We start from the raw sequence: 24425 nt of genomic DNA, 5'->3' as shown, positions 1-24425 counted from the left end.
TAAAGCTATTCTGTTTTCCTGTGTGGAAATTATATAATTTCAGGGTCCGAAATTCTTGGAGGATTTCTGCCAAGAGTTGTGTATGCCGATTGTGATCCCTTCATCTCAATAAGAATTTAAGGACTACAACGAGGAGTCTGGGTTACGTAGCGAGGCCTCCGAGAAATACTCCTAATTTGTGAATAGACTACTCTCTTAAATTGCAAATAACTACAGTAGCATAGTAACCACTGTACTCAAGCAAGATTCACGATTTATTTCGTTATCAACCTTTTCCCCTGAGATATCTCAATTCTCAACTTTCAGTTTTCTCGATATTGTACTGCGATTTTGCAGAGATTTTCGTCGCAAATGCTTCTTGCAAATAACAATGAAGAAAACGTTTCAAACCGCTGCTGAGCGTAAAGCACGTGGTCTTGTTTATATCGTAAGCGAACATATGTCCTTTTTATTCTTTCAGCTTCTCCTCGCGAGTCGCATTTGAGGGAAGCAGGGAAACACAAGTATTGACCTACAGCCTCTAACAAAGGACTTTCTAGATCGCAGACCTTCAACCAATAACAGTTCGCTTTACGAGTGACGTCACATTTTGGGCGGAACGATGAATGCGTTCGCTTGAGACGATTTGAATTTCCTTTAAAAATTTATGTTTTTCACCTATACAGAGTAATCTGTTACATTATCGTGATTTTGTATAGATTTATTTTATTACTATAAATAAAAAGCAAGGTCATCAAATCATATCAAAATATAATTATGGAATTTTTTTATGTTATTCAGAAAAACCTCTTTCGAACGTTGTTCAGTATTTGTAAATATCAACATGGCTTCCAGCTTCTACCACTCCATGGTGCCTCAACCCACTTTTGTGCCCCCCACACAAAACACAGTGCACCAAGAATCACCCAAAGAAAAAAAGAAACGTACGAGAAACCCAGAAAATTGGAAAAAAGAGAAAAGAAAAAGGGCCATTTTGTCAGGCCAGGCCTATGTCAATACCAAGGGTGAACTTGTAGGCCCTCGAGCTATTGGACCGAATTGCAATTGTAAAAATAAGTGTTACAATCAAGTGTCAGACGAAAATAGGAATATGATTTTTAGAGGATATTATTCTCTTAACAGGTAATAAACAGTTTGTGTGATTTCAATTTTGGCGCGTTGTTTAATAGGTATACCACCGCATAGTAGGCCTCAGGCCTACCGTACCCTAATTGTAGCCGTGCCCTGCTGACTGTTACAGGCATTGCCCAGATGTTTTGAATAGAACGTTTAGGCTTGAGCATAGACAAACTACTGTGTTTAGGCTGCCCTGTTGCCTAATCAAGTTCAACGTTAAATATGACTAGCCTGGGTGTTTTCCATTAGTTTTCATGTAACTCTGATGAATTTGACATTAATTCTTGTACGAAATACATTTTCACCCATAATTCATCCCCTGGCATCCCCCATTTTGTAACTGTAACAGGAGCTTCCCGGTGAAAACCAGAGTGTTTGGTTAGTGGGATCAGATATGAGAGAAATACAATGATGTACCCAAACGTTGGATGCTGGGTGTTTACCTGGCTGAAGCTTCCCTGAGACCCCTGTCTGCCTGAAATGATACCCTAGAATGCCACAAGTGCTAAAGTAAAGTACAGGGATACATCCTAACCTAACCTAACCCAGAAAATTAGGTTCTTACTTGGGTGGGGGTGGGATTGCTTTGCCCTTGTTTAAAGTAGAATGCAGGGATGCAGCCTAATTTGACATAAATGAGGGTGTTGAGTCCTAACCCAGGAAGGGTCCTTGACCCCACAGTTCTCCGTAGGGGGTAGTGCTATCAGTGCACCTCATGCGGGGCACTGTAGGCATTACTTGAGATTTTTTTGCAGTGTCCCTTCGCCCCCTAGCTGCAATTCCTTTCATCCCTTTTACTGTACCTTCATTCATATTCTTTCTTCCATCTTACTTTGAACCCTCTCCTCCACCATCTAACAATTGTGTCATAGTGTAACTGTTAGGTTCTCCTCCTGTTACACCTTTCAAACCAATTTAATGTCAGTTTCAGTTTCAGCACTGAATGACTTCATATGTCCCAGCATTTGACTGCAACTGGTTCACTTTTAACTTTTAGAACTGTACTCTGTTGTTCACCTTTAACTTTTAGAACCGTACTTTGTTGAGGGTGCTAGCGACAGCAAAGTCTTCAACAAAAGTATGAAACTCTTTGTGGTATGGGAGGGGACACTTGCTACCTTGAAGGCTGAGCACTTTATGGAAATTCTAGATGAACTCTTATGTTATAAAATTTCAGTTTAGACACTTTTAGAAATAGACAGTATGGCAAAAAGTACTACTATAAATTCTCAGCACAAATCCCAGACCATTTGGCTGAGTCCTCTTTGTTTTAGCCCATTAATCTGAAAATGGAAAAAATAACTAAAGATTAAGGTCCATATTAAACATATTCTCATTTCATGTGCAACATAGGCTAAAGGCCTGGAGTTTAAATAGGCAAATCACTTGCAAGTGTTTATGCAACTATAAATATAAATATAACCAAGTATGAAGTATTACAGACCATTTAGGCCTAACAAAAATTATGCAGTGAAAAGTTTAAATTAAAAGTACATTATCTTAGAAATAATTGAGCAGATATGGAGTCATGACAAAATTAAAAGTATACTCATGTAGCCTATAGGCCATAGTGTAGAGAGGAAGTCTTGAGAAAGAGGGAATGCATAGAGAATTAATTATTGTATAAAAATAACTATTAATTTCCTATGCTCCATCTCCAGAGGAAATAAAAATGTTCCTCCTTGAGAGACAGTTGAAGCAGGAGTGCCTGTCTGGTAAAACCACAGTATCTAACTGGCATAAAGCTGTACCTCTTGTTTTACTGTGAGGCTACAACTTCGTTTCTCTAATGGAGCTCGTTTGATTAATCACCTTATAATGGCATAATTAAAAAATTTCAACATGTAATAACTATTTTGTATGTAGTATTAATAACTTGCACTCATCATGTTTTGGTAGAAGAAAAATAATTACAGATGGTTATCTATTTTGTGGTTGAAGAAAGGTAATTCCAGGTGGGTATCTAGTTTGTGGTTGAAGAAACAGTTCTAGATGGTTATCTCGTTAGTGGCGAAGAAAAATAATTTCAGACTGTTAGCCAAAGTGCAGACTTTGTTTAGATGTTTGAAATTGAAAGGCTAGTCTCAAACCTTGACCTTTTGGATTTGGGTGGCTAATGATTTAGGTAGCACCAGCATTCAGCAACAAAAATGGCTTACATTAGTGTTAAACATAGTTATTGCTTCTAAGTGATGAAATTAACCTGCAAACAACAGGCTTTAGCTCCAATCAGGCAGAGAGAGTGAGTTTGCACATGCAAACACACAATGTTATTAAGAGTTTATAGCATGTACTAATAAAAATAATAATAATAAAATAATAATAATAATAATAATGATTATGATGATGTTTCTCAAACTGCAGTTCATGCCTCTATAATGGTCTGCATGCATTATAGAATGAGGTTGCTATTACATATGAACACAATACACTATATATATATGATTATATGTCCTAGAATTGCCACTGTATAGGGAGAGCAGCTTCATACTTAGCAAAAAATAACTTTTATTTAGGAAGAAAATCACTAATACTTGGAGACTGTTAACCCTGTAAAGATGATGATGACCATGGCTACTGATGCCAGGTACTTAGTGAAATTGGTGTTACATGACTTTAGTTGTAAATATAGCCTATAGTAGTAAATATAGTACAGTTACCTTGTTCATGCTCTAGAATGAAACGTGCTCAAATAACCTCGTTTGCCCATAATTGATGTATTGAGTTAATTTGTGCCTTTCTGAAAATATAAAAGGAAAAAGTGGGTATAATGTACCTGTACTTGTAAAAATCTTTCAATGGGTTAACAGGCTTCAGTGACTAAACCAGTACCTACCAAGAATAATCATGTAGCCTATAAAAGTCTTGAAGTTTTATATCTATGAAAAAATGCAATTTATCTTTAGAATTGCCACGTTTTGCTAAATTTCCATACAGTACTTATAACTCTCCTACTCTGCTGTTAGGAAATATTTGAGAAAAAGTAAGCATGAGGTTTTTGAGACTTAAATTTCTCAGGTATTGTTGAATTCAGTTTTATATTATTTTATAAGTTGTTAACACAACCTGTCCAATTTTGCAGTACCACATCTTACCCCATGATCTCCAGAAGTAATTAAAAAATATGTTGATTATAGACTATAGTGTTTTCTAAATTAATATTGTAGTGTTTATTGAAAACAGCAATAAAAATAGCTAATTTCCTGACATATGGTGGGCAAGAATCACTAGAAGATAAGGAAATCATGTTTAAAATGTTGAGAATGTGTGAATTCATGGTACATTTTAAAGAGGTCTCATTACAGTGTTTTGCATTTCAGACTTTTAATGATATCTATGTATATATAGTTTTAGTAGAGATCTGTATACTTTGTCAATCATCAGTGTATTGTGTGTTCATTGAAAAATACCATTTTTTGTCTGTGTTGAATTTTACATGATTAGTTGATGAAATTGAAATTAGAAAACAGGACTGTGTAACTGTGTAGCGAGATATAAAGTCCATTTGTGGAAATAAGATTATGCAATGTATTTTGTAAAATTTATCTTCACATATATAATTTAGCTATCTATTCTTTTTCAGTTATGATGAACAAAATGCCTACCTTTATGGTTTGATTAGAAGGCATGACATTCAACGAAAGCGACAACCAGTCTCAGAACGTAGGACTTGTTCTTATAAATATTATGTGAGAATAAAAGGAAAAGAGATTCAGGTTAGTAAAAGGAATGTTCAAGTCTTTTTTTTTCTCACTTACTTTCCTTAACATCTCAAGTTCAGAAATTTGACATCTAAAATTTAATTGTTCTGAAAGTACTAGAAGGCATACAACTGTTATATAATTTAAAACAAGTTGTGACCGAGTTGAGGGGCTCATGTATTTTTAAAGTGCAACAAAGCTTCAGAGATTACGTTTTAGTATTCTCTTCCTTAAATATATTATCAATAATACCTCTCTCTCTCTCTCTCTCTCTCTCTCTCTCTCTCTCTCTCTCTCTCTCTCTCTCTCTCTCTCTCTCTCTCTCTCTCTCTTGTAAAAATTTAAGAAACTTATTAAATTACGTAAAATAATTAACAGTACTGTACAGTAATATTGGTATGAATAATGAAGTAATAATACAAAATCCAAGAGAAAGCTGTAATAATACAAAATCCAAAAGAGAGCTGTAATACAAAATCTGAGAGAGAACTGTAATAATATAAAATCTAAGAGAAACCTTAGTAAAACAAAATCCAAAAAGAGAGCTGTAATACTACAAAATCAGTGAGAAAGCTGTAACAATACAAACTCCAAGAGAAAGCTTAATGAAACAAAATCCAGGAGAGCTGTAATAATACAAAATCCAAGAGAAAGCTTAATAATACAAAATCCAAGAGAAAGCTTAATAATACAAAATCCAAATGAGAGTTGTAATACTACAAAATCCAAGAGAGAGCTGTAATGATACAGAATCCAAGATAAAGCTGTAATAAAAATCCAAGAGAAAGCTGTAATAGTACAAGAGAAAGCTGTAATAGCACAAGAGAAAGCTGTAATAATACAAAACCCAAGAGAAGGCTGTTAGTCACAGGTGTGTGTGTGTGTGTGTGTGTGTGTGTGTGTGTGTGGGGTGAGTATTGGAGTGAAGTCCTAGCCACTCATTTCATTGAACACTCACTTTCTTTAATTGCTATTGAGTGAACACATCTCTGCTCTATAGTACAAGAAACTGATCACAGTTGAGAGAACAAGCCACATGACTGAGGTCAGTTCAGTGCATGGTTTTCTATCTACCTATACCCAGTAGACTTGGTTACCCCTTTCATCCCCCCTATTCCACCTAATCAGTAAGCCAGTTGCCACTTGGCATTCTCATTAAACCAAGCAGTGTATGCACACTGTTCAGGTGGCTTGCATGGCTGAACATGGGTAATTTTTGTGAAACCAACCAGACAGTTTGATCTTAGCTCTGCACATCAATTTTCACGTGTATGATTTTATTTGCTTGTATACCATTTAGTGCAGCATAGAAAAAGTATTTGTTCACACTGAGAAAGATGTGGTCATAGGTATAGTTGTTCCTCTTGCTCTTGTTTTCTGTATGCTGATTGTCTTGAAAGTCTTCTCCCCATGAGAGTTATAAAGTGGTTATTGAGCATGATTGTGATTGTTCACATGCCAGGAATTCTGGAGGTAAGAGGGCTGACCTGTTTGGTGACCTTTCACCTGTGTCTGGTACTGGTCCCCATCACTTGTAATGGCTGCCAGCCAATATGGTACCCAAAGCAGGTGATTGATAGGCATTATCTCCATCATCATTGCTGTCTCCCAGTGCTTTGTGATGCAAAGAGCTTTCATGAAATTCTTTGAGAATAAAGTTGAAAGAAGACTATTAATAGTGAGATGGCAGGATACGGTGAGAAATGATATTTTGAGCAATATTGTGAAGTTTGTATACATTATATAAATGATGTGTAATGATGAAGAGATGGAGATGACTTGAACATGCCACCCTCCCCCTCTCTGCCCACCCATCCCACCTCCACCTGAGAGAATGGTTCATAATAGTGTCAGCAGGCCCTGTGGGCACTAGAAGAGTTTGAAGAACTTAGACCTATTTGAATGAGAGCTGTGAGATGAGAGGCTGTGAGTGAATGGAAGTTTATGGAAGGTGGTGCTAAGGAAAGATATGAGCGGTGGAATTTCACAGAGGCTATTTGCGTTGCACATGTGATTAAGTAAATGTGGTAAGTAGAAAAATAGAACAGTATTGGTAAAACTCTTTACTGTATACACTATGGACATAACATTTGCTGATGGTTTACAGTGATTGTGTGTCTTGACTCTTTGTCATAATGGTTCCTTTTTTCAGGTGTGTAAAAAAGCTATTGCCAATATTCACGGAATATAATAATGGTACCTTTTTTCAGGTGTGTAAAAAAGCTTTCGCCAATATCCATGGAATATCGGATAAGAAAATCCGAACGCTTTGCATAAAGCATGAACAGAATATACTCTTTCCTAAAGACAATAGAGGCCGCCATCAGAATCGTCCCAAAAAGGTAAGGTGTAGTTTAAGTACAGTGGTAAGTATTTCATAATTTGTGTTAGTGTTTTATATCCATTTTCCTGGAATCTTATGTATAGTTCACATTTGTATATTTTTTCTATATTGAATTACAGCCTCTTATGACCAGATTAATTCAGCCAAGGTCCTGTCAAACATCAGATTATGTGTGTATACTGTATAAATAAAACTAAACACAGATAGGTAAGAACATGAAAAATGAAGCTACGTCATATGGAACTGTAGGATTTAAACACATCCTATTTTGATGAATGCTGTTTGAAGTTTTGAGTAATTTATGAACTTTGTTTGCTACTTGGTGTGATACAGGAATTAAAACTAATTGTTACATTTTCACAGGTAACACCAGAGTTGATAACATTAATTAAACATCATATTTTGAAAATGTTGTCGGGTCCAAATGGTAGCGATTTTATTAAGACTGATAAAAATCAGGGACCAGATGTTAACATATCAAAGCTTCATAAAAGTTTCCTCCAGCAATATGAGCCAGAGGCCATTGATCAAGAAAGTGGTAAGTAGAGACATATTCCTTTGTGTGATTATACACATGAGGTTATTATTTGAATATACAGACTTGTTATTTTACTAATCCTTTGATTTCTGTTGCCAGGCATTTTAGCTGTAGTGAAATGAAGGCTTTGATTTATTGAACAAAACTTCATATTCACTGGATAATGCTATTACAAATATAATCTTGACTACAGTGTCTTGCATGTGAATTTAGTTTAGTATTGTTGATATTTAATATTAAATGAAGATAAAAATCCCATATTACATTGCCTCTGTAATATCCCAAAGGAGACATTCCTTTAGAATGTTGCTTTTTGTTGATTTGGATTTATGTTTGGAATATGGTATGGTTCATAGTGTCCAGCACCAGGACAGTGAGGTTGTTCCGATATGCTTTGTGAAATAAAGAATAGAAAAGCACATTACAGTAAACCCCCGGTATTCGCAGGGGATGCGTACCGCACCCCCTGCGAATAGCTAAAATCCGTGAATACTTAAAACCCCTCTAAAAACACTTAGAATTGCCTATTTTGATAGTTTAAACACAAGAAAAACTCTCTAAAAATCCTTATACATGAGTATTTTAATAGTTTTATCACAAAAAGTGCATTTAGTCATGAAAATGATATGAAAATACAGTAATTAGTGAATATTTCCCAGTGAAAAATACCGCGAATGGGCGAATTTTCCGCAAATAATGGGTAGATACGTTCCACAGAGAAATCCGTGAATACGTGAGAATGCAAATACGGGGGGTTTACTGTAGTCTGTAATTACATTGATGTAATTTTCAGTAATATTATTATGTTATTTTTCAGATAAAGTGATAAAAGACTATGATGCAAAAGTCAAGTCGTGGTTATATTTCAAAGTATTCCATGAGGAATTCAAGTCGATGGACTTCAATACTGTGAAAAGAAAATTATCAGATCTTCGGAAAAGTTTGGAAGCATCAGGTGCTCTTCAGGTTACTAAAAAGAAAGCCACCAAGCAATCTCGGCCCCGACCTCGCGTCCAAGAGAATTCAGCAGGTAGAACCACAACACCAAATGAAGCTTCAGCATCTTCTGTGGGTGTTGCAGTTTCAACAGGTCATGCAGCTCAAATGGGTGGTGGTTATATGGGAGGCCAACAGCCTCATCCACATCCTCTTCCAGCAAACCTACAATTAAGTGTCCTTGGTCTGCAGCACTTGGGTAACAATGCTCATACAGGAGCAGCTTTCAATCCAGCTGCTGGACAGCAACCTCAGCAACAGCCACTTAATCTCCAGACAGGTGGTGGTGGAACAGGCCAGGGTGGGGGTGGGAGTGAGCAGCCGCAACCAATTCCTCTAAATCTTCACTCTGTGGGAGGACATATGCCTTCCTATTACCTATCCCTTGGTCACATGTCTAATTTGATTTCTCTTCCGGTCTCTCCGGGCGGGGGAGTTCAGACTGCCAACACACAGGGAGGCAATTTCCCAGCTCAGCATAACATGCAGCAATTTCAGCCTGGTACCATTATACCAGCTCATTCTGTAGCTCAAAGTGGACCTGCACCTTCAGGTCAGCCTCACCTTCTGCAAGGTGGTGTAGGTGTAACTTATACTGGTCCTCAGCATAATCATACGATGTATTAACTGTTGATTCACATTAGAAATGTGCATGTGTATATTGTTAAAAAACAGTAAATTCCTTGGATGTTGTTATTTTTATGTAAATTTGAAGTTTTTCAGATGCAAGAATTTTATGTTTCGTATCAACAGTGATGTTTTAATATACTGTATTTGAGTTGTATATGCTGTGGTATATAAATGAAGTTTTACATAATATATTCTTTCATTATAGATAGTTCTAACAGCCTTACATTTATGAACTGTGTCTATTTTCTTGACAGTTGATATGTAAATATAGTTTTAAGTTGATGCCCTGACAGTATTGTCTATGCACAAAGTAAAGTAAAAACTGGTTTAAGTAAAGGGTACTATTTATCCTAAAGATTCTTGTTCTGATTTGGGCTATACTAATTAAAATTGAAAAATTTTGTATTCAAGAATACATTCATATCCAGTTTCCTTGATTGTATGTCTTGATTGGATTGCCCATACACTTGTGATCACTGCTCTGTTGGTGGGTCTGTGGCTTTAGTTGAGAAGCTTTATATTTCAGTTACTGGTTTTTGTGTGCGTCAGGGATACAAGATCAACAAAGTTTTCTGGGTGAGCATATGTGTTGATTGGAACAGTAATTATTCTTCTGCAAGCCTGTGGACTTTACATAAGTGAAACTCTTGTGAAGACTTAGGTTTGTATCTCGGATAAAAACAATTCTGTGTGTGTTGTCACCTCAACTAAACCGACTTCATATTATTGGATTTCGTTACTTATGGGGTATATCTGAGTCTGGAAAGATGAAATTCCTATTTCTTACTTAGTGAAATAACACAGTAATCATATTGGACATATCAGATGCTGAAATAAACACAACCAATACTTCCCTGTTTAAACGTGAAAGCATGGGTTCATTGTTTTCAGGGTAACTGATCCATCATGTGTTTGCCTGCCTTATAAAGAAATTGCTGTTCTTACCAGTATGTGATCATTTATGTCTGCATATGCAAATATGCTAAAACCTTGAATAATGAACACATGTAACTTGTATTTTTTTCTGTGCCAATCCTTGGTTGTGTTTTTGCTCTGCTACTTTCTCTCTTTTGTATGAATGAATCAGTGTTCCACTTACAGTATTGCCAAGTTAATTTTTTTAATAATGATTATCATATTCTTATAGTGTAAAAAATTAATTATTTTATTCCTAGGTTTTATGTAGATGGTTAATTTTCAAGGATGTGCATCAGGGCAAATTAATTGACTATGCAGCCATACAAAGTTTAATTTTTTTCTTCAAAGAATGACGCACACATGCTGTAAAGTATAATTCATAACATATTAAGTCATAACCAGACCACTGATCTAATTTATTTAGTTTCCAAGGAGTTTTTCTGAATGACATGTTCTTTATTAGTGCTACTATATTCACCGTAGGGGATAGATTTATAAATACACACAGTGCATCTACAAGAAGAATGCAAAAATGACAATATAAAAATTATACGAAGTCCTTTTAATCGTACAATTCCTGACTAACTCTGACATAAGCATAATATCCATTTCAGTGTTCAGTGGAACTGAATGTAATAAAATGCCAGTTAATTCGGACAGAAATATATATTGAAGATTAGAATATAAAATTTTACCATAATTCAGTGCATTTGTCAGCACAATCAAACGCAAAGCTTTTACACAATATCTTATGTTTTTAGAGGATTACTTTGCCTGTCATTGTTGCATTTGCTGCTGCTAGACATGTTTTTTGTCCCACAATATTGGACTGTAGATTTTTTACAATTTTCTTATGTGAGAAATATTGTGAAACAAATATTTTTTAAATGAGGAGTGGGGTGTTATACAAATTGTGTATACTGTACCATCTTTTGAAGGTTATGATTGTTGGGAGGAAGTGTGAAGTTGGAATGTTTCTGAGTTTTGTTAGTCTAGCCATGAGCATAATAGCCACTGTTTCACACCATTAATTTTTATGATGATTCTTTTTCTATTTAGGTACCAAAATGACAATATTTGAGGAAGGTCTTGCAAGCTGTTTAGTACATCAGTGAATGCAACAGTATATGCAGGCATATAAGAAGTGTGTATGTGCATTTGTTCGCTGATTTTCTGACAAAAGAGTAACTACATTTTTGCACTTTCACTTTGGTGTCTCCATATTAATAATAAAATGAACACTCATCCTAATTTAGATGAAAAATGCAGTGCTTATTGCAGCAATATTTTCATTTTGTATGGCATACAAAAATTTACAAAATCCTTTCACCATCTGCAACATGGTGAAGCTATTGAGCTTAGGCATTTGTATATTATTAGCTGAAACTCTGCATAATTATGTAATGCAGTATATTTCATTAACACAGTTATATTACTGTAATTACATTTTATTAAAGGATATTAACTTTATAAAAACTAAAATAAAATACTGGTACACAATGCAAGAGAGAAAGAGTAAGCAGACATGCAGACATATGATTGGATATGAAAGTGACAATTCACAAGTAATCCACAACTAAACTGAGATATTTACGTGTAAATGTGGGGATTTACACTACGTTATTGATGATTATTATTACCTTTATCAAAAGTTACAATGAAATAATGCTGCAAAATGAGAGGAAAGAATTCTTGCATGATTGCTACCCCGGCTGTGGGGTATCGTATTTTCTTACTTATCAGGAGGTTAGACCCCGAACCATCTGTCTAGTTGAGGTGTTACTGTTATGTTTTCTTATATATTCTGTTTTCCTGTGTAGTGCACTTCTGGCAGTGTTCTCTTTGTCAGCACTGTCAGATGGTTATTTATGATTTCCCTTGTTTAGTCTTCCCTTGCCATTCTCCCCTTTTACCTGGCTGATGGTAGGGATTTTGGTTGCTCTCAAGACCTTTACGTTCCTGCTCTTCTTGGGTGAAGGTCCAAACTGATTTTGGAGGACATTCACATACTGATAATTCCATTCCCCTGGTGCTCACACTTCTGTAACACCTGTGCATGTTTTTAAATGTCCCTAGGGTTACTGGGGGCTTTGACCAACTTTATGTAGCCTAGAGAGCCCCTTGTCTTGGGATTTTTAGCTTCAGCTAATAGCCTTCCTGTTGTTCCTCCCACTTGTGGGATCCATGTATCAGCAGCCGACCCCTCTGATGTTCCTGTTGCTTGCTGTGGAATGTTCTCTTTTAACTGTGGGAGAGATGAATGATGTCTTAGTGGGCATTGTTTCTGAGACTCTGCTCTTCACTTGTGCCTCTCTTCTACCTCCCCACCTCTCTCTGATCCTTTCTGGTCCCCTGAATGTGGAAGGGATAGGAATACGTCCTCTCTCCAATAAGTTCACCTTTTTTCTTGGGTTTCTGTTGTGCTGAATTGTTCATAAGTTCACCATTGGATCTCTTCACATTTTCCAGTGCCCATATTTTGTAGGTCTGGCTAGACCTTTTGTTTTTCAAACCTGTTTCTTTGGAAGTGCCATCCATAAAGGGCACAAACGTGTCTTATTTCAGACCTGCACTCTACTGGCACACGAATTGTTCCATCCTGTGCCTGTCACCAGTTGTCTGGGATGGTTCGACCTGTACTGAGAATGATCATTCTGGTACCACTAGCACATTTTGGTACCAGATCTTTCCATACCATCCACAAGCTCAAACTGTATCATTGGGCACAAACGGTACTTCAGCCACAAGTTTCTGATCAGTCCCAGATGTCTGGGAACCCAGGAATGCCCAGTATGATGACATCCATTGGCAAACATTCCCAGGTACTAGCCACAAGTATGATCAGTCCCAGATACCAATCCCAGGATGCCCAGTATGATGATTGGTGCCTAGTATTAGTCATGATTTTTCCCTGTCTGGTAGTGTCCTAGGCATGAACATTCCCCACTACAGAAGTTTGATGTTTCAATTCTGTTGTAGGTTTCCAGGATGATGATGTCCTGTGGAACTATTGTTCTCATGTAACAAAACATGGCTGGTACCTGACCATAGCATCTAGGAGCTATTTTTCTTGGGTACCTTTCAGAAGTTCAATCTGATCCGAGACTGGCCTAGACAGGCACTGTTCATGAGCATGATCACTCTCGGGTGCTCATATTTGCTCATGACTGCTTGCATGAGATTGACTATGTTGTCCATTCTCTTGTTGTCCATGGAAAGTCTTGTGCCCCATGGCCCTCATCCATCTAGTGGTGCCATCAATAATGATATTGTGCCTGCTCTTACATTTCTCTGATTGTACAGTAAGAAAGTAGGGAACCAAAATATATTCCCAGTGACTGGACTGCAAGTTTCTCGGTAGGGATTTGTTGGGTTTCCCTCCTGTATTCCCTCTTACCCCTTGTTAGAGGTTTCTTGCTTTTCAGGAGACACATCTCAGGTTTAGCTTATTCCATGTGGTGAAGAATTTGTGCCTTTCTATATCATTTTGCAACCTGTCCCATGCCCGAGTTCTCTTCTTCCCTTTGGTGGGAACCTTAATAATTGCTGAACTGGGAGATATTAAGTGTGTTCGTTTCTACTGGAGGTGAGGATTCTCCTCTGGGAGTTCTCAGGCTGGCTTTCCTTCTTTGGAATCATTCTCGAGATGGTAAGAATCTTGTAGCCTACAGATTCTCTCAGGTGTCCTCTAAGTTTCCAGTGAAACCTTCACTCTCAATCACTCTGTCAGTGGTAGTGGTAAATGACCTCACAGGTCTCAGCATTTGGCCTAAATTATATATTCCAGTTCTATCTAGTAAGGGGAACAATTTCGTTTCCTCATAACCCACGAAGATCAAGATTTGCCCTTTCCTTATTGTTTAGGTGGCATTGGTGTTTAGACCACCTTCCACCTTCCACTAAAGGGCACTCAGCCCCTTTGGTTTCTCTCCCCAAACCCTGTGGTGGTTGACCAGGATATTGCATTGCTATTTAAGCCCCTTATGAACAAGGAAAACATCTTGTCCAAGGTTCTTGATTGGTCTTGGGTCAGTCAAGTGGCTGTGATTGTTGTATGGTTCCTTTTCCTGCTTTGCACTTGTCCTGACTGTTTGACTGTCCAACCCTTTTTTGGGCATGTCCCGCCAGATGCAGTGTGCTATACTGTTTAGCACCTGTTCAAGGATTACAGCCCCAGAATATATTTTTCCCTCCACCCTCTAAAAAAGGAGGAGGGGCCCATACATAAAGCATTATTTTTTATGTTCTGGAACAGCAATAATTGCTACTTTTTAAGCTGTTTCCAGTTTATAGACAAGAGAAACAGGGTTACTGCAGTTCTTCTTAAAGTTAAGTTTGACCTTTCACAGTATAAGCCAGGCTATGTAGGAGGTTGTAGGAATTATTTTTCCCCTGCTCATCCACATGGCTGGGAAGATGGCATATTTAGGTAGTGATGGAGCGTTCTATCATAGTCTTACTACTTGTCAAAAGTCTATGAACTTGTAGGTTCTGGGTGCTATTGTACCAAACCAGTCAATTCCTTCCAGATAAAACCTCCTACTTAAAAGTTCCTCCTCTGTCAAGACAACGGTTTGCTTACCTTGAAGGAACAAACTATCATTTTTAGAGTAAATTTGATTTTTCTTAGATGCACAAATGTTAAGTCTATTTATTTAACTCAACTTTTAACCAATCCCACATTTATCCCCATTGCCGAAAGAAATGTGTGGGTCTACAGCCCGGTGAGTGGGCAATACATCTCTTTAACCTGTAACTTTACCTTGGTACCAAACCTCAGTGACTCAAGCAAGTGACTTGTTTATCACGTGACTTTTTGGTTAGAGAGAACCAATAGAACTTTGTCATTAAATGCAGTATGATGTATTAAAGAAATTAGAATCCCTATTAAACAGCCAAAGGTGCTATTTTTAATACTACAAATATACCTGTTAGTAAATAGTAGGTGGTGTGGAGTAATGCAAATAAATATTGCAAAACAGGCTAAATCCACTCAAATGGAAATTTGTCTGATCAGTTAAGAATTTTTAGAGCAGAATGCCATGCAATTCTAACAGCATTACAGAAAATTCTGTTACACTCCAATATAAAGTATGTAATCATCTTGAATGTGTGTTTTACTAGCTATTGGAGAATTCAGTTCTCTCCTCAAATAATGCTAGAAGTATTAGAGTGGTTATATAAGATTAGAAATAGGGCTTGAGGAACAAAGTTTTGCTGGGTTCTGTTCTTGGTGTCGTAGGAACTGTAAGAGCAAGATGCCCTATCTAAAGAGACTTTGACACCAAGAAAAATAACACCCATCTCCCTGTGAAAGATATGTACACAGTATTTCACTTTGTAGTTGCAGATGCATGGAACTCTTGTTAAGAGTTTAGATAGTCAGAAAATGAAAGTACAGTAATCACATTCATCACATCTTTAGAAATAAACTAGATTTGAAAATATCAAAGGAGGTTGAATTTTGCAAATCAAGAATTGACCAGTTACATTTTTAATGAAAGGGAATTTTTACCCTTTTTGTGAGAATGTCTGGTGCCATTGACTGTTTGACAGGTAATGATAGAGGCTGTAACACCTCGGTGCATGAGTAGACTGGTTATGCGGTCACAACCTGGCACTAGACAGCTAAATAATATTACTGACTACACTGACCAGTTTTGACAGAGCAAAGTAAATGAGTGTAGTGAGTCTCACTCTGAAATCCTTGAAGTTTCTGGCCCCGGGCAGTTTTCTAGGATCTAGGTATAGCGAGAGAGAGAAAGAGAGCTGTAGCAACATGAGGATTCTGTTTTACCACATCAGCAACTACTCAAATGTTATAACGTACTGTTAAGACAATGCCAAGTTCTTTCACATTACCTTCTGTTCTGCCTTTTACCGTCTATGGCGTCTGGTTGCAAAAAATAAAGTACGATCTCTGTATCCATACGTCATGATTGGGAATAGAAAACTTGACCAGTTCTTTATTTGGCGCTAACATCACCGTAGAAACGTGAAGTAACTCACGGTCAGTCAATGACGTGGCATGGTCCAGTGAGGTGTAACATGACAGCTGAATGTTCAGTGCCCTGGAAGTTATCGGCAAATGCTTTGGGGTAACAACAGAAACATTGTGGTCGTGAAGGTGGACTTCATCCAAACATTCCATGCATGGGGGCTTTAATGTGTCGCATTAGCTCATCAAGAGGCAGCAAGAGGAAAAGGAAGCGAAGGGACTCTGCGGTTGCAATAATTGTTGCTTATAATGCGAAAGACAACGTTGAATCGTATCCAGGAGCCAAACCAAATCCACCTGAGACTACGCGTAGAGAGGTAAGGTTGAATCATATCATATGTGCATTTCTGTAATAGTGTGCATATATTCCAAATGTTTCATTGTCCTGCATTCTACCAAGGACAGCGTGAATCGGAATCTTTCTGCTGATTTCTCTTGCCCTTTATACTGTATAAGTATCGATTTACAGAGTTAGGCGAACCAGGTATGTTTATGTATCCCTTCACGGACTCGACATTCATCGACCGGCTAATATACTTTCACTATAAAGACTGCGAGTAAGGCAACCATACTACTTGCGGTTGTTTTATTTATCTTGTGTACCATCGTTGGGACGCTAGTTTTCATTTAGGCTATGTCCGCCTCTTCGATTGTTTGTGACGAACACCATTCTGCAAACATCAGGAAGGTACTTCGTGGCGGTTTTAAGGAATATATTTCGTGTGTAAGATCAGATCGACTAAATTTCGTTTTGTTAATGGAGCAGGAAAACTGAAGTACCCGAAAACTTACAGTTTTATGTGAATATTTTATAAAGATCCAAATATAGTCAGGGTCATACATTCGCCATCTGAATAGTTAGTTACAGGATGAAACTATTCACATTTTCTATGTTTAATTCAATAGTTGTTCTTTTTTCTCTAAATAATGGTAATTGGGGCTACAAGAATTTAAAGTCATATGAAGTCTATTCATAACACGGGGGGAATGTTCAGTCTATCATTATCCTTATTTAACCTTGGTATATAAACTGTCATCTCGTTGATTGTTTATACCCCACGTTAGGTAAACAATACAGGTCAATGACAGCTTAGTTGAATGTGAAAACGTCAATTGCCAAAATAACAGCCATTCCTCAATAGTTACTCCTTAGAAACGAGTTCTAAATTAAAAGTGAAAGTGTGATTGTTGAGTAGTTATCGTATTCATCAATTTTCAGTCTTTGATGATATACAAAGTGTAATTTTCAAAACCTCTTTCCAGATAGCAGTACCTTTGCTGAAATGTACAAGTTGTTCGGGAACTTACGGCGATGTCAGACTGCCGAGAAACTTATCTTGCGGTCATTCGTTATGCACAGGTTGTATAGAGAAGAACCTTCCAGATAAGTTGATTTGCTTAGAATGTAATGAAGAACAAAAAGCAGATAAGATATCCAGTTTTCCTGTAAATTATCAACTATTAAGGGTTAGTCGATCTACCAAGATTGAAGAAATGCACATTTCTAGCGATATGACGTCATCGTTAGCTGCCAAAATCCAGCCATCAAATCCTCTTCTAGAAGAGGGGAAATGTAACATCCATGACACTCCTTTGGCATTGTTCTGTTGTACCTGTAATGTTTGGATTTGCGAAGACTGTTTAGTATTAGACCATCTTATTCCTCCACGTGGGGTCTGCAAGATCATTGGAATTGCAGAGGCAATGGAAAGAATTAAAGAGAAGTACGGAGAAACTGGCAGTGACATCCTGAAAGAAATAGAGGCAGTGAAAGTGCAATTTGACGTTGACATAACACTACATGATTTCTGTCTCAAGCACTGCGTGAAAGTGAGAAGTCACATACGTCTAATTAAAGAGGCGGAACCTCTCCTCGACGGGAAAAGAGAAGAAAATGAGTTGGAGGTGAATCAGGTGAAGGAGCGATTGAAGAAGTTGACTGATTCAGCAAATGCGACTACTCCAGATGTATTAACCCAGTGTTGCCAGGATCTGCTTAGCTTCCGGGAGGATTTAAAGGCGTTTATTGACACTGAAAAGGAAAGATTATCGGCACCCATGCAACCCATACTCTCGCACTGGAGAATGGTAAGGAGAGTAACGTCTGAACACATGAAAGATTTTTAGATAACCGAGGGAATTGTCTAGGACGTCAATAAATTATAGCTGCAATAATAATTGTTTCTACTTGAAATAACGTAAAGAAAGCAAACTGTTACACGAAATCTTATTTTATTCCACAGGACCTGAAAAAGTTGGCTGAGGGAATACAACCAGTGTACGCAATATTTGGAGAGAACAAGGATTGCAAATGGGCTGATGTAGCGGTTAGAAACAATCGACTCTTGTTGTACTCCCTGAATGAAGGAACACCGCCTAGTGACGGAATCATAGTACCGGTATGGAAATGTGTTAATGTTATTTCTTTTAACATTAAGTTATAAGACTAACGCAACAAATGTTTATCACTACATCAGTTCCAAAGCAAGGAGTAAGATTTTCTAGAATCATCGTAAATGTTTGGTGTGTGTATTACCGATAACCGTGTAGATATAAAATTTAGAAATCAAAATTCTTCATTTAAACTGAGAAATTTATATTCTACTTTTTTTTTTTTTTGGAATATCCCTCTTGTGCCTATCTATCTGCTGTTTTGTTTTGTTTCTAGGATCGCTGGATGATGAAATTTACGATTCAAATGAATGTGTTCCTTGGTACTTTTCAGCTAGTAATCAATAAGGTTAATCTCTCCCCCGCCCCGCCTCAGCATGTAGTATAGAACATAATATTCGATATAATTTCCCGAAGCGTGTACGTTTTGACTTGAGAATCTTCTCGATATTTACTTATTATAGACTTTACCGTATTTGAAAATCAAATGCCATCATTTCGACCAAACATCTTACCTGTGCTTTTATGGTCTTAGCCAGTGTTGGTCACTTCAACAAAGTGGCTGGCAGTAACCAAAAAGCATTGCAGAAAATACCTGGCCCATTCACACATTTCAGTAATCAATGACTGTTTTCATTGCTCGTCATTGGTGATATGTTGTATGGCCAATTTACGTGAGGTGGTTTAAATACGGTCTGGTTACAGCTAAAACCGAAATGTGCATGCGAAGGTGACAGTCCCTTCGGTAATTCTGCCATTTATTTCAGTCAATCGATATATTTCACCATGAAATTTACTGTTGATAATATTATATGCGATATTTGTCTCAAAATATCTGACATGTTAGTGCGTCTAGGATTTGCTAATCACCTCACTCCTCTTCCTCTCCTTTTATCTCTTTCCAGTATGAATATGCGAAGAAACTCATCCCTTCCTCAGAACCAACAATCTTCTTGGAAATAGAAGTAGCGGAGGAGAACTTAACTGGGAGAGTGTGCGTGGGGCTTACGTGGAACTATCCATTGGTGAGACAAATGTTACTATTGTGCTCTGGTGAAAAGGGGATTTCTTTGAAGAATACTCGTTTTTTCAAATATGACAAGGAAAATGGGCGTCTGAGTGGAGGGGATTATGAAAACAATGACGGGACGGGGGGAACGCCCATCATCAGTGGATTAGCTAATGATGCCGAAGAAGAACCTTGCACGACCTACTTCGATAAGATGAAGATTGGCGCCCTCCTCGGAGAGACGACTTCAACAAAGTTTCACTTTAATTTCAAAGTGGCAGATGAAGAGCTCCCATATACGATCGGCTATGTGACGGTAGGTCTAAAATTACTTAAGGCTGTGGCTAAACTTGACTTAGTTTCGAAAACTGTGATAAAGGACTGTGGCGTTTGTATTCCAATGAATCCTCCAGTGGATACTCCAGTGGATACTCCAGTGGATACTCCAGAGGAAACTCCTGAAGAGGAATAAGTGATATTTTGATAATGAATGCAAAATGTTTTAAAATTCCAAGATATTTTTTTAAATGCACACCTTTCTAAGGAGGAAACATCTACCAGATATTGATAAGCTATCTGTTGTTTTAGTCTCATTGTCAAGAAGAATTTGGTTCAACAGACTACTCACAATAAAAACAAAGGATAGTGTTGATAGTACCTGTGTGTTATTCTGAGTGTGGAATGATGGTCCAACTCTACACACCTGCTCAAGTGTCTCAGTAGCTGTCACTGTTGTTGCTTGAGATATATCCTTGTGATGCGCAGGTGCTACACGATGATAAGTGGAGGTCTTGAATAGGAGAAATTCTTACTTCATATATACCCTTGTAAGTAAAGTCGGGGGGAGTTGAATTTTGAAGAAAATACTGAGAAGGGAATTACAAAGAGGAAGAGAAAGGTTGGAGGATCTCTTCTTCAACGCTACTCTAACTCTGTGAAGTGTGATCTGTTTTAATACAAAATAACCTTGGTAAACAAGAGCCCAGGACACAAGTTTGTGAAGAAAGGGGTACAGAGAGATCTGTGCTGTGGGTGAAGAGAGGTGGCAGAGTTGTGAAGTGGAGGGGTGTATCACAATGACGGCTGAAATTGCATGTACTCCATGAGCAGTTTGGTTCAGTGCAGTCATAGTTTATATATATATATATATATATATATATATATATTATATATATATATATATATATATATATATATATATATATATATATATATATATATATATATATATATATATATATATATATATACTGCTCAAGGTTGCAGATTTCTCTGACCGCCTGATTTCGGTACTGGGCACTGTCTCCATATCAGTAATTTTTGTAGGTTAGCTCTAAGGTATGACAGACCGAAGGAGTAACACAACAGGCAAGTGATGATTCACGAATGAAATTTAGTGGAATGACACGAATATTACGCCAGTAGTGCTTGCAGGGATACATAACCTAACCTAACCTTAACTAAGACGGCACCTTAACTGACCTGTTAGTTTTCTTAAAGATCGTGTCAGTAGTCCTTGCAGGGATACATCCTAACCTAAACTACTATATGACACTGCATCCTTTCTGCCTAAGGGAGAGGCCTCTACCCGACTCAAATCCCATTAACCCTGTCCAAGAATTGGGTCGGTATTACTTACAGGGATACAGCCAAACTTACCCAAAAGATGTGAATCCCCTCTTAACCTTAGCATGTTGCTTGCCTTAAGTTTCAGAGGTCGGAAAGTTACATCACTTTTGCTATGCCACTCCGTTGTTTCACTTTTTTTTTTTCATTTGAATTTGTGCAGTTCACATGTCACAGAAACAGAAGTGCAAAGGATGTCATTCGCCCTTTTCCTTCCAATTTATGTTTCTCCACCCACTATTTTCTTCGGAATTCGATTCTTCATTCTTTTTGTAAGATAACAAGATAACCTGTTAAACGAAGTCATTTCCTGCTCTCTCTCTCTCTCTCTCTCTCTCTCTCTCTCTCTCTCTCTCTCTCTCTCTCTCTCTCTCTCTCTCTATATATATATATATATATATATATATATATATATATACATATATATATATATATACACACATATATGACAAAATTTTTTTATGGATAAATAAACAAAGATATTTAGAAAAAAAACAATGGTTATTACCTTTCTAATAGAATATACGATAAGCCTTGTAATGCGAGTGAAAATATCAGTAATGACCAGAAGATTTCATATGCACATTGCTATATTTGACTCAAGTATTGACATAACATATTTGAAATTTAAAGATCAATATGTTCAGACAAGGTTTTTTTGAGCACCGGAAAACATTACAATACCCGACAGAAGAAAAGGTAATGTTAATCTGTAGCAAGGCCTTCGCTTAAATGACACCGCTGGACGCTATTCAGATCAGAATGACCTGGTCAGTTGAGTCCTGTCTCTGATCACAGCGTCTTCAGTAGCACGCAACGCCCCTTTCTATGAAAGCTGTTGTGATAAGACCTATAAGGGATTTTATTGGAGTTCTTGGACTCGATTGGCAATATCGAATTTCTTTTAGAACAAATTATAATTGCAAGTACTTTGTGCCTTAGTTTAAATGTGACTGTGAAGAGTGTTTTTATCATTAATAAACAAATGACGGTTATCAGATACTAAAAAGAAAGATTATGATCGACTTCTTCCATCGTTTTATTCTCCTAATAAAAAAATAAAGCTATATGGAACTCTCAGGGGAAGCTAAATTTCACATTTTGTTGAATGTCTTTTCATAGATCAAGAGGCGGGAAACTTCTGCTTATAAACTCGTGAATGCTAACGGTATAAAGTTCATGAAGGGTTCCTCAGGTAAGTTTCACTTCTAAGGTCCTGAATATTTATTAAAAAAGTAAATGGAGTAAGACAAACCTCAGCAGGAGGAAACGCTGTCAGGTTTCAGGAATTTAAAGTGAACGAAAAACTTACGAGACAGGAGCGTACCGTTTGATAATCTTCCTACCTGAGTAACATGTACAGTAAGTTGAATACTTCTATTTAGTAAGATTATATTACAAGCCTTTCAAGATCGCAAAAACAGAATCACTCGCTTTATTTCCCGTAGCCCATTACAGTAACAAAAGAACGTTCAACCAACAATTCAGTAGTATATGTGCCTATCTTTCTGTTTTGTAAACGAACTACTGTATGCAAGAGGCGAGTTGCCTTATCAACAAGTTGTAGTGGAACAAAATCGAGACTATAGTACAGTTACTTTTTCTCATGACGTGCTAGGTTTGCCAGTGTATACCCAAGAGTATTTATGAGCTGTCTGCATTTCAATATAATAAATATGCGAGACTTTTAATTAACGCAAGTAATAAATCTAAGATGAAATCATTATCATGAGACGCTTCTTAGTATCTGTCTTATGTCATAAACGTTAGGACACTTTCTGGTGTCGCCATCTATTGGCTGGATTTTGTATCAGTTGTTACACAGTTTCACTTCATTTTGCATATCAGCAGTAACGGTGATACAAGCGTCTTTGATTGACCTTGTGTTTTGTACTGGTAACTTTATTGTGGATCATTTTGGTTAACTGATTAACAAATGTTTGAAGAGAGTCGAAGAGAAACTTTAATATAAGCTGCTATTGCGTCATCTGGTAAGACCCTTCATAATATTTGTTCTATGGTAATTGATAAGCATCCCATTATTTATGACATTTTGCGTTATTGATTGGAGTGCGTGCCGCTCTTTGCGAAGGTTGTGCAATCTCACTTGTCAGATTTGCTCGCCTTTCCTTATACACCACGGTGCTACATATAAAGAATGTGTTCAAGGACTGGACCATGGCATGTTCTTTCAATCTTAAGTCCTCTGGCTGCGTGTGTACACACAGACACACTCCTCCCCACCCCCGATTGTATCATTATCATTTTATTAAACTTATTCCGTTTGTTAGTTGTCTCAATGCTCATTTGTTATCAGTTTTACTTTTATTAACTCTTACGCTTCTCTTAGCTCAGATTTTTTATTTTCAGATATCGTAATTCTTTTGAGTAAATTTGCCTGTTGGTTAAGATAGTCTTTGACTTGTTTCATAAGGACATCTGAACATTATGAATTGTAGATACAATTACAACAACAGAAACTCTGATAGCTCAGATAGGGTAAGAACGTCATTTCTAGTATACCGCTTCGATCACATGAGTGCTTGATGCATACATGCAACAGAAACTTCAAATGTCTCCAGTGGAAAATAACATGATTTAAAATGTAAGAGAAGGAATTAAAGTAACATATAATGATATACTTATAAGTAGCCTTGAAAAAGCTGCGTTCTGTGTAAGACATTTTTAGGAAGTAAAATTAAAAGTACAGGGAATAAGATTAAGGCTCGAAGTGAAACTGAAGGATGGCATAAGATGAAGGCTCACTGACTTATTTTAGTTGTTATTTTTTTGTTTTAAGATAGGTGGTGCTTTGTTATTTTAGCAGAGGATGGCTTGGTTTATTCTCAAACCCTCGTCTCTTTCTCTTCAAGATATATATTCTACGGCAATTAAAAAAATGTAATACATTTAACTGAACATCTGTTTGAATACAAAAGGGAAGCATACCTCGCTGCAGCGTCCCTTCGCTGCCTTCGGCCCCTAGCTGCAACCTCTTTTATACCTTTTACTAAACCTCCGTTCATTTCTGCTTTCCTCCATCTTACTTCCCACCCTTTCCTAACAATTGTTTCAACATTATTTTCAGCGCTGAATGACCTTACAGTTCCCAGCGCATGGCTTTTGGCCTAAATTTTATTCCAGTTCCAATTCTTTAA

General features: G+C 37.2%; 2 protein-coding genes across 2 annotated transcripts; both read left to right on the top strand.

Moving 5' to 3' along the window:
- The first annotated feature begins 779 nt into the window (after positions 1-779).
- Positions 780-9512, top strand: LOC136840946 (uncharacterized). The gene is made up of 5 exons (XM_067107916.1): positions 780-1122; positions 4700-4832; positions 7028-7159; positions 7525-7699; positions 8517-9512. Exons 1-5 carry the CDS (start codon positions 824-826, stop codon positions 9320-9322), a joined length of 1545 nt encoding a protein of 514 aa, XP_066964017.1. The 5' UTR covers positions 780-823; the 3' UTR covers positions 9323-9512.
- Positions 9513-15990: 6478 nt separating this feature from the next.
- LOC136840945 (uncharacterized) lies at positions 15991-20295 on the top strand. Its single transcript, XM_067107915.1, has 4 exons — positions 15991-16558; positions 17505-18329; positions 18485-18640; positions 19538-20295. Exons 1-4 carry the CDS (start codon positions 16397-16399, stop codon positions 20111-20113), a joined length of 1719 nt encoding a protein of 572 aa, XP_066964016.1. The 5' UTR covers positions 15991-16396; the 3' UTR covers positions 20114-20295.
- Positions 20296-24425: the final 4130 nt, after the last annotated feature.

The sequence above is a fragment of the Macrobrachium rosenbergii genome, chromosome 8 (assembly GCF_040412425.1).
Source record: "Macrobrachium rosenbergii isolate ZJJX-2024 chromosome 8, ASM4041242v1, whole genome shotgun sequence".
NCBI classification, from domain to species: Eukaryota; Metazoa; Arthropoda; class Malacostraca; order Decapoda; family Palaemonidae; genus Macrobrachium; species Macrobrachium rosenbergii.
The sequence above is the reverse complement of the archived record's forward strand: the minus strand, read 5'-3'. Positions and strand labels throughout refer to the sequence as shown.